Source organism: Papilio polytes, unplaced genomic scaffold (assembly GCF_000836215.1).
Source record: "Papilio polytes unplaced genomic scaffold, Ppol_1.0 DF824347.1, whole genome shotgun sequence".
In the NCBI taxonomy this organism is placed as follows: Eukaryota; Metazoa; Arthropoda; class Insecta; order Lepidoptera; family Papilionidae; genus Papilio; species Papilio polytes.
In genome coordinates, this window is record NW_013524857.1 from 124,321 (window position 1) to 139,787 (window position 15,467).

The window sequence follows — 15,467 nt, forward strand, 5'->3', positions numbered from 1 at the left end:
ATCATTCTGCAACGGTTCAACATATCTTATTGAAATTTGGCACAGATATAAAACCAAGACTGGAGTACACATGGGATAAAGTTCATCCCCGAGAAATGCCCAGTTCCCGAGGGATACGTAGCATTTTGTTATTTATATAGTTCGTATGTTTTCTAATACCACGCGAAATAAGTCGCGGGCAACAGCTAGTAAAGTAATAAATACGATATAAGCCGGTGCTAAATATGTAAGTCGTTGTATCAAAACTTGTGTGGATGATTGTACATTATCAGTTCTTGATTATATAAGCGAAATTATGATAGTTAATGTAAACATTAACAACGATGAGAGTCTTAACGTTGGTTGCGCTTTTCGCTGTGGCGTACGCCAAGCATGAACAATATCAAGGGTCAGTTGTTTTGTTTTCTATTTTAGATTTATCAACTAGTTTTGTTTTCAAGTTCATTAAAATCCAAAAATCAATTTAAAAACAAAAGAACTGCAAAACAGAAATATAATATAACTGCATATTCAAGACGTGCATTTCAAATTACAATTCATCGGCAAAAGGAATAGTTCGTACTTTAAATCTCTGGATAGTAACGATGAGGAGACAGAGGCTGTATAACAACAATATAGCCATCCTTTTCATTATCTTTGAAAGACCAGCGACAGCAATCACATGACAGTAGCCACTCATGGTATTATTTATTTTCAGATGGAAATCTTACTACGTGAGACCATCCGATCAAACGCAACTGCGGTCTTTGACTTCAATAGTCCAGAAGTACAAACTGGACTTCATTAGCAAAGCAAGCGTCGGTCGCAATGCCGTGGTGTTAGTAAAACCGCAATATAACGACGTATTCCTGAGAGAACTAGCTGATCAGACGATTGCCTACACTGTCCATGTCAACGATGTTAAAGCGTGAGTGTTTTTGGAGTTTTTTTTTTAAGTTTTTTGATGGTCATAGCACGGCCGATAGATTTTTAATACAGTAGTTTTCGCCCGCGGCTTTGTCCGCGTGAAATTAAAAAATACAAATGTGAGTAGCCTATGTGTTCTTCCAGACTCTCTTCTACATGTATGCCAAATTTCGTCGACATCAATTTAACAGTTTAGGCTACATTATAACAAACATCCATCCATCCATCTAAAGTAAGAATCAGTAAGATTATCCTGTCGTTTGAGGAAATCACAGCTACTCCTTATCTATGGGTTTCTGTAAAAGTGTCTTTAGTCTTGTTGCAAGGAATAAGGCACTTTTTCTGTAAGTGGAACACCGCGAAGGGCTATGATTTTACATCATGAATTCTATTATTTTCCTAAAAATGTTAATGTCAGCAAGACTTGTGTAAATTTTAGATTTTTGTCCCTCCACAGCATATTGAGTGCTTGTAAAGTTTGTACGATGTAGTTGTAGAATACACGGAATCCTTACTACCTGTTGTAGATGATAATTTTACTTACATTACTTTTATGACCCTTTAATCTTGAACGATATATTATCGATTGTGGGAATTAGGTCGGATTATGCAGTTAAAAATGTTGTATTTATCAAGATTAACTTATGACAGGTCAAATAAATTAATTGAATTTAAAGGATCAATATTTTATAGATAAAAGAAAAAAAATTTAACCGCCTAATAAATTTCCAAACGAGCGCAGTAATCATGCGTTATTTGATCTACGTTACATCAGATTCAAGAGAAAAAAAAAATACATACAAACATTTTGAAACAGAGAAACAAGATTTCAAATCAGATTTATGTAGAAGAAACGAGAAAACTCTATCAGAATTTACATTAAAATTATGAACTTCTGCAATTTAAACACTAACATATACCAAAGAATATTCCTAAAACAGTAGTATTCCAAAATAACTGATCATAAACTTTTTTTTAGACAATTGGACATTGAGGATGCCCAACTTGAAGCAAGAAAAAGTATTACGAAAGATGAAGACTCTACTTCAATATTCGACAGATACTTGGAACTTGAAGAGGTATACTATTAATACACATTATTTTAGATCTATCGGCCTCCTTGGTCTATAATTTTGTGGGCTTCTTACATTATGTAGAACACCAAGTCCTTCAATCAATCATACTTTGGTGTATGCAATAAAGAACATCTCGCTTATATTTTTAAAAGTTGTTAAAATAAAATTTATCTCCATAAATCCTAATATATTACTTATTAGTTGTAATATCTGATGACTTTTATGCATTAATAATTGTCAATAATATAGTTATTGTGACAATTAAATGAGAATTTCATTAATTTCAGATTGATGCATACCTTGCTGATATCGCAAAGAAAAACCCAGATCTAGTGACTCTCCAGAACGGCACATCGTTTGAAGGTCGTCCAATAAATCTTTTGAAAATCTCGAAACCAAGTGATGATGAAACAGAGAAACCTATTATTATTATTGATGCGGGTATCCATAGCCGGGAATGGATCGGTCCATCCACTGCTTTGTATGCGATCAGTAAATTAGTTGACGAGGCTATTGAACAAGATTTGATTGATGAACTTGACTGGGTCATTCTACCCATGGTCAATCCTGATGGATATAAGTACTCTAGAACCACTGTAAGTATTAAAGTTCTACAACGTTCATACATTTAAGAGCAAACACAAATCTCAGTAGTCTTTAATTCATTAACCATTTTATTCCAGGATCCTTTATGGGTTAAGACTCGATCCACGGACAATGACGAAAAGAGCGTCGAGTGCCCCGGTGCAGACGCTAACAGTAACTTTGACTTCTATTGGAACTTATTTGGCACAAGCTCCGACCCATGCGACGACAACTACGCTGGTAGCAAAGTGCACTCTGAAGTAGAAGTTCAATACGGACAACAAAACCTAGAAGAATTCGGTTACCGTACGGTTTTGTACATTTCTTTACACAGCTATGGCAGCCAGATCCTCTACTCCTGGGGACATGATGGTACACTCTCCCAACAAGCCTTCGCCCTCCAAACTGTTGGCATATCTATTGCGAATGCAATTCAACAGAATGCTAAACCAAATTACCCTCGGTACATCGTTGGTAATTCTGCTTTGGTCACTGGCCAGCAAACTTCCGGTAGCACTGTCGATTATCTTCATTACAATGGAATACCTTTAACGTACAATTTGGTACTTCCTGGAGTTTTGGATAACACTAGAGGATTCAATCCTGATCCTACAGAAATTGAGCAGATCGCAAAGGAAACCTGGGCGGGTATTGTGGTTGGCGCCAGGAGAGCCAAAGATTTGTTTGGAAACTGGATTAAATAAGTAATTTATTATAATAAAAGATACGTTGTCCTGAGCCCACAAAGTATTTCTTTTTTTTAATAAAATGTATTTTTGGTCTTGTATTGATTTTCTTTAGTAACCTGTCTGCTTAGACAAAGCAGGTCACGTGCTTATCACGTATTCATTCCTACACATTTTGAGACATTTTGTCGATTCTACAAGCGGTATCGCTAATCGAAAGTCACTTTGTCTAGGGGGGCTGATCATACGCCGAAAAACAAGCAGTGAAATTTTATCGATATCTTAACTAAAAACAGTTGAGCAACCCTATGTACCTCCGCGAACGCGTCTAGAATACTCTAAATTGAAAATTGATCGGGCACTGAGCTAACTTTAAGGAATTGTAGGAAAATTTCAATTAAAATGCCAAAGTTTACATACACCGCGGACTAAGGTAAGAAATATGTAAATCTCAATCAGACTAAGCTCGAACAACGACGGATCTTCGGAGTAATCTGTTTTGTTCTTGTTCGGGAACCAGCTTAAATTTGTATGAAGAAATATTGCTTAACTTCTACGACTGCGTTTTCATTTTAAAAGTATTAGCATGAATGCATATATTAAAAACCTTAATACGAGACGTGTAAATTTAAGAAAATCTTTGTGAAATTATTCAAAATAAAACGATATAAAAATAAGACATGGAAGGTTACATAGGTCGCAGAAAACCGAAGAAAGTGTGCATGGATTATGTGAAAGAAGATATGCGTAAAAATACAGTGAAGTAAAAAGAAATGTCTTATAGAGAATATAAGAGTAGTAATTACTGTATCAAACTGTGTTTTAAAAAGAAGTTTTTTAGAAAGAATTTTTAGTAGTGCAACTAAACAGTTGAATTGCGAAACAATTGACAATCGCAATAGTCGTGCGATTGTTTAGTCAGATAAGCGCCCGCTCTTACAATGTTCATAGTTACGCTTAAAACTGGAAAGTTTTTAACTTACATCACAAGTTGAAATATTATTAAAGAATTAGAACAGATTCGTTGACTTAAATCAAATTGAAGTGAAATCCTCGAAATCCGATAGGAGTTGAAAAGGTGAGAATATTGGCTCGTTCAAAGCAATCGTTTGATTCCTATTCAAATATTATTTTTAGGTACATTTCAAGGTAAACGATTCGATTGCTCTGCGCTTATTGGTTTGATCCCTTTCAATTTACTTTTACGTCGCCATAATTTGGTTAGAAGTTTTAACGATAAACGAATTCGTTACGTAAGTAAATCATTAAAAAGGGACTTCAGATAACAAGGCAAAATAACGCTACCATTTTACTGTCTATCGAGAAACTTAAAAAACCCTTAATGTCACCGAATATTGAAACGATATTTAAATATGAAAACAGTGTCTTAATTGATAAGGCCACAATAAACTCCAAATTCAAATAAAATGTTGACGTCTAACAGATTCTGAGCGACGCTTTCGTAGCAAAGTGTTTGATAATCGTTTCAGGATTCGGCCGTTAAACTTTGTCAATTGCACCTACAAGTCATTACAGCAAATTATGCTTCAAAAAGCGTTGTTGAAAACATCTGCACCGGCGTTTAGTTGCGCTTTGATTCCTATTATCTTATATGGAGGTCGCACACTCGATTTTTAGTTGTAAAACTAAACATTTGAATTGGCTGCAAAACAATCGACAATCGCACAACTGTTATGCCATAGTTTAGTTAAGGTGTGCTCCCGCTCTTATGATGACTAGGAAGATTGTTATTCACACCCATACTCAGAGTTAAGTGGCTACCGTTATTATGTATTTAAGTATGCATTTAAATTAGAATTTAAAGGTATCTGCGATTAAGATATGATATTTACTTTAAAGTTGACTATTGCATTGTAAATTCCTTTACACTAAAGATTAAATTTTTATAACTAAAGTATAAATCTTTGAAGAATTTCCGTCGTCTTGCTTCTTGGGGACTCCGTCAAATGAGAAATTTTAATGAATCCTTGCCATCTCAACATAGAGTTATGTTATCAAAACTAGAAGTGGCATTGAATATTGTTTAGTTTCAACAAGCGATGTATGTAAGGAGTTCCATGTATGTCGATTCTGATCTCCTTTCTTGTAACTAAGTTGTCTTTGTTTGCCTTAAAAATAAAATAAAGAGGGTCAAACAACATTTAATTCTTATCAACACTACAATACAATTAGAAATAACAAAAAAACATGATACAACGTGATTAAATCCGAAATATCTTGAAAAATTACAGTATTCACAGGGTTTGACGTGTTTAGTATTCCGTTAGTCAGATTTATTGCTATTTCAAAGTTTTATTTATGAAATTGAAGTTTTTATTTTGTCTCGTTGCCAATTTGTTCAGTCCTTTATGGTCATAATGGAATCGAAATATTTAAACCTAGTTTGAATCAGTAAAGTGAGACAATAGGGCAGGACTGGCATGGACTGTATTGTCTTTATTCCAGTTAGTATTTACATTATGCCAGTCATCAGCGTTGATTTTGAGTACTACTGGCCTTACAATGGCATAATTTAAACCAGGCAAAAACCACATAAATAAAACAAATTACTTACCATGTCCCTTCTAGTTGCTCTATGTCTGTACATAATAATTTAAAGCGTCAGATAATTAAAGCTGTGATTTAAAAGAATTTTATAAAAGTGCTTGCTTGATACCGTTTAATACATTCTCTTTACATAATTAAAAAGCATTATGCTACTTAACACTTTAACTTTAAAGACTATATTAGCATATTTAGAACATTTAGAAGGATATTTCATAGTATAAGGCGATAAACGAGCAAGCGGCCAACGGATTTTTTATTAACATAAATAAACCAGCGCTTGACCACGATTCCACCTAAGCTAAGTAAAGACGCGACCGAAGGGTAGGTGCGCGCTTGCTTAATAAGTACCAATTCACCTTACTCTTGAAGGCACCCACGTCATAACTGGACGGGAAAACTGAGGCCGGCAACCTTTGCTGTGCACACGAGAAAAGATGTCTCGAATCGCTTCGTTCTAACCCGTGGCTCGACGACTAATAAAGGATGGAAACTAGCCGTACGTCTCGACGTTCGATGGTAAAATGGGATAGGAGAATAAGTTCATATAATTCAGAAGAAGAGACGCACAGAAATAGGGTATTTCCTCTATTTATACATCCTAACCTGCCTAATCCACTTCCCCTTTCCACCTTTTCTTGTCAGAAGGGGAAGAAAACTAAAGTGCTTCTGAATGCCTCCATCTGTACGCGGAATTGATTCCACTTGACGTCCTTTGTGTGGTCGTGGTATTGCATCAAGTAGGTGGAAATATTAATATTTTTGCAAGTATTGAAATAACTCAAGAACTTCTAGGCCGATTTCAAAATTCTTTACTATTTAAAAGCTATTACTGAGTAACATGTTTTTTACAATTTTATATAAGTCCCCGCAGACAAAGTTACGAGCAACAGCTAGTGAGAAATGTTTTGGAATTTTATTTATGAGTTAGAACGTAATGCAGTTTGTTTATAATTTGCATTGGAAACAGATCTTTGGTTTGGTCACTTTACACTCTAGCTGTTTTTGATGATGTTAGAAAACGGAATCAAAATTTAATTTGTTTACGAAAAGCTTATATAATATTGATAGGTAAAACTAAACCGTAAAGTAAATTTATGTTCGTTATTCCAGTTCGATGGAGCGAAGATAATTCAATAACAAAAAGAGATCATTATAAACAGCAAGAGATGAAAATTTGACACTCGGAGAGTTCTTGAATAATTTGGTAATTGTATTTACGAATATTATCTATGTAGAGGAATTAAAAAGCAAAGATTAGCGTGGTAACATATGAGGAAAATGAAGATCACATAAACAAGAAAGCATTAAAGCAGGCACACCTTTGACTAAACTATCGCATAACTGTTTAGTCGCTCTTTCATTATTATATTACATGGAGATGCGGACACTACTTGATTTTTAGTTGTGCAACTAAACAGTTGAATATCCAGCGAAACAATCGACAATGGTACAACAGTTGTGCGATTGTTGATTGTGCTGACAAAGGTGGAAAACTGAAAAAAGTATGAATGGGCTTTGTGCAAGAGTATATGGTTAAGAAGGGAGTCAATTCAGATATGACGGCTGATAGAAATGTATATAGCAGTACATACTGTGCCAACTCTCCGTAGAAACAAAAGCACGCTAAATTTGGGCATCGGTCACTTCACTAATACTCTGCAATCCGGTGACAATTGCTCATTTGCCACCTTTTTAAAAAAAATTAACGTTGGTTGCATAGCAACGGAACATACGATTCGATAACCCTGAAGCCGAGTGGTAGATCTTTTCCTAAAGCTTTAGTATTATAATTGGTACTATAAAAAATAAATTAGTATTGCCCACTTTTATATGTTACACTATCAAACTACACAACTAGCTGTTGCCCGCGTTATCACACGTGAGTAAATTTACTTTTAAAAATTTTAAAAGCAACAAGTTGCATAAAATTCTTTGTAATTTATGTTTGTAACTATTATGCTTGGTAACTTTAAGCATAATAAGTAATATGATGGCTTTATCGTTTAGTTGTAGACAGAAAGAACGACAGTATTTATATTTATTTGGGCGTGTTACCAGTAACGTTCTTAATAGATTAAATATATGATTCGTAATAAAACATTGGTCAATTCATAATAATACTTATAAGGTAATAACGTAATCTTGTAGATAAAGGTATAATAACCGTACATTAAAATATAAGGCCGGTTCAGAGGCCAGATCAGTCGGTGTTTGTTTGATCGAAGCGGAAGTTGGTCAAAATGCTGAAAGCTGCATTTATTCTATCACTGACTTTCTGTTTGGCGTTTGCTAAACACGAACAGTATGCTGGGTAAGTGGGAATTATATAGTCAATAGTAGTTAAAATTTATTTAAACCCGATAAGTGACGAAAAGCTCAATGAATACGATAAGTGGCTCAGAGGTTTGAGCACTTAAATTGTAGATACAGGCCTTGGGTTCGAATCCCGCTGTACCAATGTGATCATCGAATTTCGTATGTACATAATTTAACCGACGTTCTGATGAAAGAAAACATCGTGATGAAACTTACACATATCGGCGAACAAATTTTAACATATGTGTGAAGTTAACCAACCCGCACTTGGCTAGCGTTGTTGACTAGTGACTTCTAACTCAGGGTAGGCTCCGAAGCACTCAGCGGGGACGTATAGTGAACTGGTGATGATCAAGACGAAAAAGCTATCCAATCTTTAGGAAATCTGTTTCTACACAGCTTGACGTGTTTAAATAAGCTTTTAAACTATCCAGCATGTATCGTATACCTCTTTTCAGCCATGTACTCTACGAAGTGACAGTATCAGATGCACAGCAAGCGCAAAAAGTACACGCATTGGAGAATGTTGTGGGCATAGACATGTGGTCGTACGCGACCCCAGCTAGACCTGGACTTGTGTTGGTCGCTGGTTCCATGAGGGATTATTTCCATAATCAAATCAATGCTGCTGGAGCTACCTTCAAAATTGAAGTGGAGAATGTTGTTGAGTAAGTGATTTATTAAGAACGACTAGCAATAAGAAACCTTATTTTAACTAAATCAAGAAACACAAGTTAATCGACGAATTGGGAACTGTTAACCAAGTTGTTAAGTGACATGATCATTGTGTAACTAAAATAACTAGATAATTTTTAGTGGTTTTTTTTATAATATAAGGTGGCAAACTCGCAAGCGGCCACCTGAATCCACCGAAATGAAAAGCGACAGCTGCCCATAAACATCCGCTATTGCAGACGCGTTGCCTACCCTTAATTGACGGAGGAGGAGACGCACATAAAGAAGAAATTTCTCCTTTCTATGCGTCTCCTCTACCGTCAAATCCACTTTTTCTTCCCAACTTTTTCTCTTAAGAAAAGGGTGGAAAGGGAAAGGGACCAAAATTAGGGCTCCGGTCTCCGGTCGCCAGATGTTATAAAAGCATAGTCAATTTTATAGGTAAGGTTAAGAAGTTGTTAGTAACAATATTGAATTACTAGCTGTTGATCGCGACGTCGGTCTCGTGAAATTAAAAAATATAGCCTATGCTACTCACTGATAACGTATCTTTATTATGGTGAAAGAATTTCGAAATCGGTCCAGTAGTTTTTGAATTATTTCAATAAATAACAAATCTTTCATATTTATAATATCAGATATATAAATAACAGTCTGCTATAAATAGATCCCTCGTATATTTTTAAACTTAATTGTATGTTGCGGCTTATCATAATCGGGAGTTGGCAACACTGTCCGCCATAGCTGCGACGCGTCATCGCGTCGTACTTTCGTTTCCATGTGTGCGTTTCCGTGAGTGAGAAACCGCGGCCGCGGTCTCTAAATGAAAATTGGCAGAAAAGGGTAATTTATACATTTCAAAACTGTGAATTAAAAACCTTACAGGATGCTGGAGAAGGAAGATGAACTTTTATCTGCCGCAGTAGCGCACAGCAATGGAACCGACAACCGGCTCTCCTTTGACGTTATCCACCGTTACGCAGCGGTAAGTTCTATCAAATAAAAATCCATCTAAAACGTTTATCAAGACAAAGAAGATAAACCATATGTAGTAAATCGGTATTAAAATCGATAAGTGCATATCTATTTCCGCTTACTATTATATCAAATTTGAATTACCATCAAATATAAGTAATCTTGAATATCTTAAGTCAGGTCTTGGGTTCGAATCCCGCTGTACCAATGTGATTTTCGATTTTTCGAATTTTCATACGTACATAATTTATCTGACGTTCTTACGGTGAAGGAAAACATCGCGATGCAACCTGCACATATCGGCGAAGAAATTCAAAGATATGTGTGAAGTCAACCAACCCGCAGTGGGCCAGCGTGGTTGACTATGGCCTAGTCACTCTAACTTAGGGTAGGCTCCGAGCCCCTCGGTGGGGATGTATAGTGAGCTGGTGATGATAAGTAATCTTCATTTTTACCAAATGGATCATTAACTACTGCTAATTACCCCTTTTCTTCTTATTTTATTATTCGACATTGCAAAGAATTCAATTACTAATTATACTAATATGATAAATGCAAATGGTTAAATGGATTATGGATGTTTGTTAGAGTTTGTAGCCTAAACAACAGAACTGTTTTCGATGAAATTTCATATAGATGTAGAGGATAGCCTGAAAGAATACACAAGCTACTCGCTTTTGTTTTTTTAATTCCACGAGGACGGACTCGCGGGCGAAAACTAGTTCACAAATAATTATTATTTAATTTTGATATCAGTTATGTTAACTACGATATATGTACGATTTTGAGTCTTATAACTTCTAAGTATAAACTCATAATCAGCCTAATTAAATTCTGTCGTTTTAAGGTCGATGCTTATCTTACTAACTTGGCTCGGCAATACTCGACCGTGACAGTTGTTTCTGGAGGAAGAAGTTTCGAAGGTCGCGACATTAAATACTTGAGGATATCAACAACCAACTTCCAGGTAAATAAATCTTAAGAAACTAAATTTTCAACTAAAACTCTAAAAAAATCTTGAATTAATTGAAACTTTGATTTCAGAATAACCGTAAACCAGTGATTGTTCTTCAATCTTTACTGCACGCCCGTGAATGGGTGACTTTACCCGCTGCTTTATACGCCATTCGAAAATTGGTTGTCGACATCACAGACAGAGATTTGGTTAACAATATTGACTGGATCATCTTACCTATCGCCAACCCTGATGGTTACGAGTTCAGCCACACAAACGTACGTATCTTTAAAGGATCTTACTAATTTTATAAATGCGAAAGTTTAGATGGATGGATTGATGGATGGATGCATGGATGTTTGTTAGAGTTTTTAGCCCAAACGGCTTAACAGATCTCGACGAAATTTTACATAGATATAGAGGATAGTCTGGAAAAACACATAGGCTCACTTTTGTTTTTTTTTTTTTAATTCCACATACATTCCACACATAATACAATAAAGGTACTAACTACATATTTGCTTTGCTTTCAGACTCGGTTCTGGAGGAAAAACCGTTCAACTGGCCACATGATCGGCAACATTTGCCTCGGAGTCGACCTGAACCGTAACTTCGACTACAGATGGGGTACCTTGTCCAGCAACTCTCCTTGTTCCGACACCTTCCACGGCGCAGGTCCCTTCTCTGAACCCGAAACTGTCGTCCTCCGCAACATCATCCAGCAACTCAGGAACCGTATTGAGCTATTCATCGACATCCACAGCTTCGGAAGTATGATTCTTTACGCTTACGGTACTGGTGACCTGCCCGCTAATGCTTTAACTCTTAACGTCGCTGGTGTAAGAATGGCACAGGCTATCGATGCTGTCAAATGGTCATCCAAACCCAACTACCGTGTTGGTAACTCGGCTCTAATCCTATCATACAGGGATTCAGGAAGTGCTAACGATTACGTTCAAGCGGTTGGAGTACCTCTGGCTTACACTTATGAATTGCCAGCGCGCGCAAACTCAGGCGGTCTGAATGGTTTCCTTGTTGACCCTGCTTTCATCGAACAAGCTGGAAGGGAAACCTGGGAAGGTATTAAGGCTGGTGCTAGATTCGTTCTGCAGCACACCAGAAGCAACAAAGACTAGATAACTGAATACTGAGTTTTTTTAATTTATTAATGAAACGCACATATTTATTTTTGTTTTTTATTTCTATTATTTTAATCCTTTCGAAAATCAATTTTATAACAGTAAGTACATCAAGGTCAGACAATTCTTTATTTGAATGAAGTCAATACTGTGGGTTTTTACAACCGAATCATTACCACCAAAACATAATACTGTACTGTTAAATCTTCCTCTCTCTACCTCTGTGTCTCGCTCTAAATGAACAGATTAAAGTAAGATGATGATGTCCTTAATTAATTTTTAACGTTATCGAATATCGATAGTTAGTGTAAGAACATCACTATTGTTGAAGCCAACATCTTCTGAATGGTAATGCGCTGTAAGCCGAGTGCTCAAACTTCTCAATGAATTTTGATTAGCATTGCATCCGTGCTGCAGACTTGGTGAATTATTATCCCTGGCCCGGGATTTATTATAACGTCTTGAATTATCATATTGCAGCCGAGTGCAATTTAATGTGCGCTACTACACTATAGTGTATTGTTTTTAAATAATTAACGAGCTATTGCCCGCGACTTCGTACGCGTGGTATTAGAAAACATACAAACTATAAAAATTACAAAAAGCTACGTATCCCTCGGGAACCGGACATTTCTCGGGGATGAAGCTTATCCCATGTGTACTCCAGACTTTGTTTTATATCTGTGTCAAATTCCAATAAGATATGTTGCACCGTTGCAGAATGATCGAGTAAACATTAAATAACTAAATTAATGAATCCCACGGGAACCGTAACTATTCCAGGGATAAAAAGTAGCCTATGTGTTCTTCCAGACTATGCTCTAAACCTGTGCCAAATTTCATGGATATCCGTTCATCCGTTTAGGCTACAAACGCTAACAAACATCCATCCATTCATCCATCTATCCATCCATCCATCCATCTAAACTTTCGCATTTATTATATTAGTAAGATTACAAAGGGAAAAGCGTTCATATTGGGAGTAGGCCTAGAAAGAGATGGATGGATTTCCTGAAAGGGTTGCAAGCGTTAAGGACGTTAGTGGAATAAGGACATATGAAAATTAATAGCAATCATTTGTAAACGTTATTTAAAATTTTGATTGCTATTAAAATCACACAGTACGAAAAAAATATTTGACAAATCTTTAGTTTGAATTTATTCAATATCTATGTTAATGAAAAAAAAATTGATCTTGATTGAAATTAAATAGAATGACATTTAAAACCAAAATAGGATAAGTGGACCTCGATAGAGTCATACACACTTACACACGACACCTGTCAGTAAAAAAATGTGAATATTCATATATTTATGTAATATCTTTCGATTCGACGAACTTCAATCTTAATGTAATGGGATTCTAAAAGCCATCTTTATTGAAAGTAAAGCCAGTAATTCCGAACAAATTTGAAAATCTTTCGAGTAAGTTGACGAAATAATTATTTAAATTATGCGACATTTATTGATCATCCTCCTGTTAAATTGTTAATTTCGTTTTTATTAATACTTAAAATACAATTAAAAATACGTATTAGTGTAGCTTTCTAATGGCAAAATAATTTTTTTTATAGGTAGTTTAAAATACAAACCTCTTCATAATATTAATAAGTACATTAGTGGTCTCCTGATTTATTACAGTGGTAGTGCCCGCTTTAACATTTTAGCACTGCAGGGCCGGCACGCCCGGTGTAATACCACGACCACACAGAAGACAGGCGTGAAATGGAAGCAATTCCGTGTTTCGTCTGATGAGTGTGGTACCGGAGGCCTAATTTAAGTCCCTTTCTCTTTACCACCCTTTTCTTATAAGGAGAGGTTGGGAAGGGGAAGTGGATTTGACGGTGGATCAGATGCATAGGAAGGGGAAATGTCCTCTTTATATGCGTCTCCTCCTCCGTCGTATAATGGTAGGCAACGCATCTGCAATTGCGGATGTCTATGGGCAGCGGTCGCTTAGCCATTTTGGCGGTTTCAGGTGGCCGCTTGCTCGTTTGCCACCTTATGTTATAAAAAAAATAAGATTTCATAAGCGGTTAATTTCATGCGGCTAAAGGTATAAAGGTCCTTTAGATTATCAGATATAAGATTTTGCATATTTTAATCGAGTTATTTATTCTCTAAACAAAACAACGGGAAACCAGTTTTGATTGAAATTAATTTCGATTGAGATCAAAAGACCGAAAACAAAACTTTGAACGGAAATTGAGAACAATTCCGAAACCGTCAAAATTTAATTATAACAACAAAACAATGAAAATGGTCACTATTTTTAGATCTTAATAAATTGGCTTATTTTTAAACAATTATTAAAATTTACTTATGTTGAAATTTTATCTAGTCCAGTCAATTTAGACATTTAGAGGAAGAGTAACTCGCAACCGTCGATTGGGACTTTTCAATGATGTCAATAAAGATTAGAGCCAAGTCTAAATATAGTTAAGTTTTATATTTTACAACTAAACAAGACACTTCTAAATTATTACATTTAATTAGTTGTGTTTTTAGCAAAATTATAAAACATTTTCAACAAGCAATTCAACATTTTACTTGTCTTACCGTCATAGAAGTAACTCGTGTTTGGAGTGCTTACGTTGACTGAACACATAATGCACGCCTTTCTACGGCTCAAGTCAGCTTTTCACATTCCGAGAATAGACGGCGACCATGACCGGAATATTTTACAGAGCTCGCCTTTAAATGTATGGCAAATTGACAAATGGAATACCTTAGCGGACATTTTTCTTTTTTATTATTACCAAATTTATCAAATAAAATGAAATATTTTAATAATTTAGTGTATTGTCTAAACTCTAATGATATTCTTTCCAATATCAGCACTAGTCAAAAATTTTCGAACAACTTATTTTAAAACGAGCTATCGCCCGCAACCTTAGTTAGCGCAAACCCGTTATGCCATTTTGACAGCGCAGAATTAAAAAAAAGTAGCCTACATGCCCGTCTATGTCAGCCACCCTTGAGGAAAGTCTGGTTAAAATCGACCTAGTAACTTCGGAGATTACCAGGAACAAACGCGCGGACTGACAAACAGACAGACATTTTTTTAATGCGATTTTCGTTATCAGCAACGCAGATACATCTTCCCGAAATCTGGAAATGTTCTTTTAATATTACCAACAGACACTTCAATTTTATTACATGTATATGGTAGATAGATTAATTGCTAAATGCTTCGATTCCACTCATTAACAATAGATGGCGCTGTACTAATCGACACCAAGTAAAATTTGCTTGCCGGATTCTTTAAATAGCTCTCACAATATTTTTGGTAGAGGTATAAAACGTGCTAGCGGCCACTAGATTTAATTTCAATTGTTTATTTAGGATATTTTCGTATTAATCTATTTCTTAGTTTGTGTTTTATACTTAGTTACCTTTTCAAAGCATCCACGTGATGCGAAGTCATTTAACACGAGTCTTCCATTACAATGCGAGCGTTATTTTTCCCGCGGTGACAGGTTTTTCGCTGCCGAAAGACTATTCTTATGTAATAGATTGGTTTATTTGCTTTCATATTCTTTATCTATTTGTATATAGATGACCCTAGAGGGTTTCTGAAGGCATA

The 15,467-nt window shown here is 35.7% G+C and overlaps 2 protein-coding genes across 2 annotated transcripts; both read left to right on the forward strand.

The window, feature by feature from the left end:
- The first annotated feature begins 282 nt into the window (after window positions 1-282).
- LOC106099625 (carboxypeptidase B-like) lies at window positions 283-3,305 on the forward strand. The gene is made up of 5 exons (XM_013278223.1): window positions 283-388; window positions 698-907; window positions 1,886-1,985; window positions 2,270-2,578; window positions 2,666-3,305. The coding sequence occupies exons 1-5, from the start codon at window positions 324-326 to the stop codon at window positions 3,269-3,271; spliced, it is 1,290 nt and encodes a 429-aa protein (XP_013133677.1). The 5' UTR covers window positions 283-323; the 3' UTR covers window positions 3,272-3,305.
- A 4,756-nt stretch (window positions 3,306-8,061) lies between these two features.
- On the forward strand, window positions 8,062-11,878 carry LOC106099585 (carboxypeptidase B-like). The gene is made up of 6 exons (XM_013278162.1): window positions 8,062-8,132; window positions 8,596-8,805; window positions 9,698-9,797; window positions 10,635-10,754; window positions 10,832-11,020; window positions 11,276-11,878. The coding sequence occupies exons 1-6, from the start codon at window positions 8,062-8,064 to the stop codon at window positions 11,876-11,878; spliced, it is 1,293 nt and encodes a 430-aa protein (XP_013133616.1).
- Window positions 11,879-15,467: the final 3,589 nt, after the last annotated feature.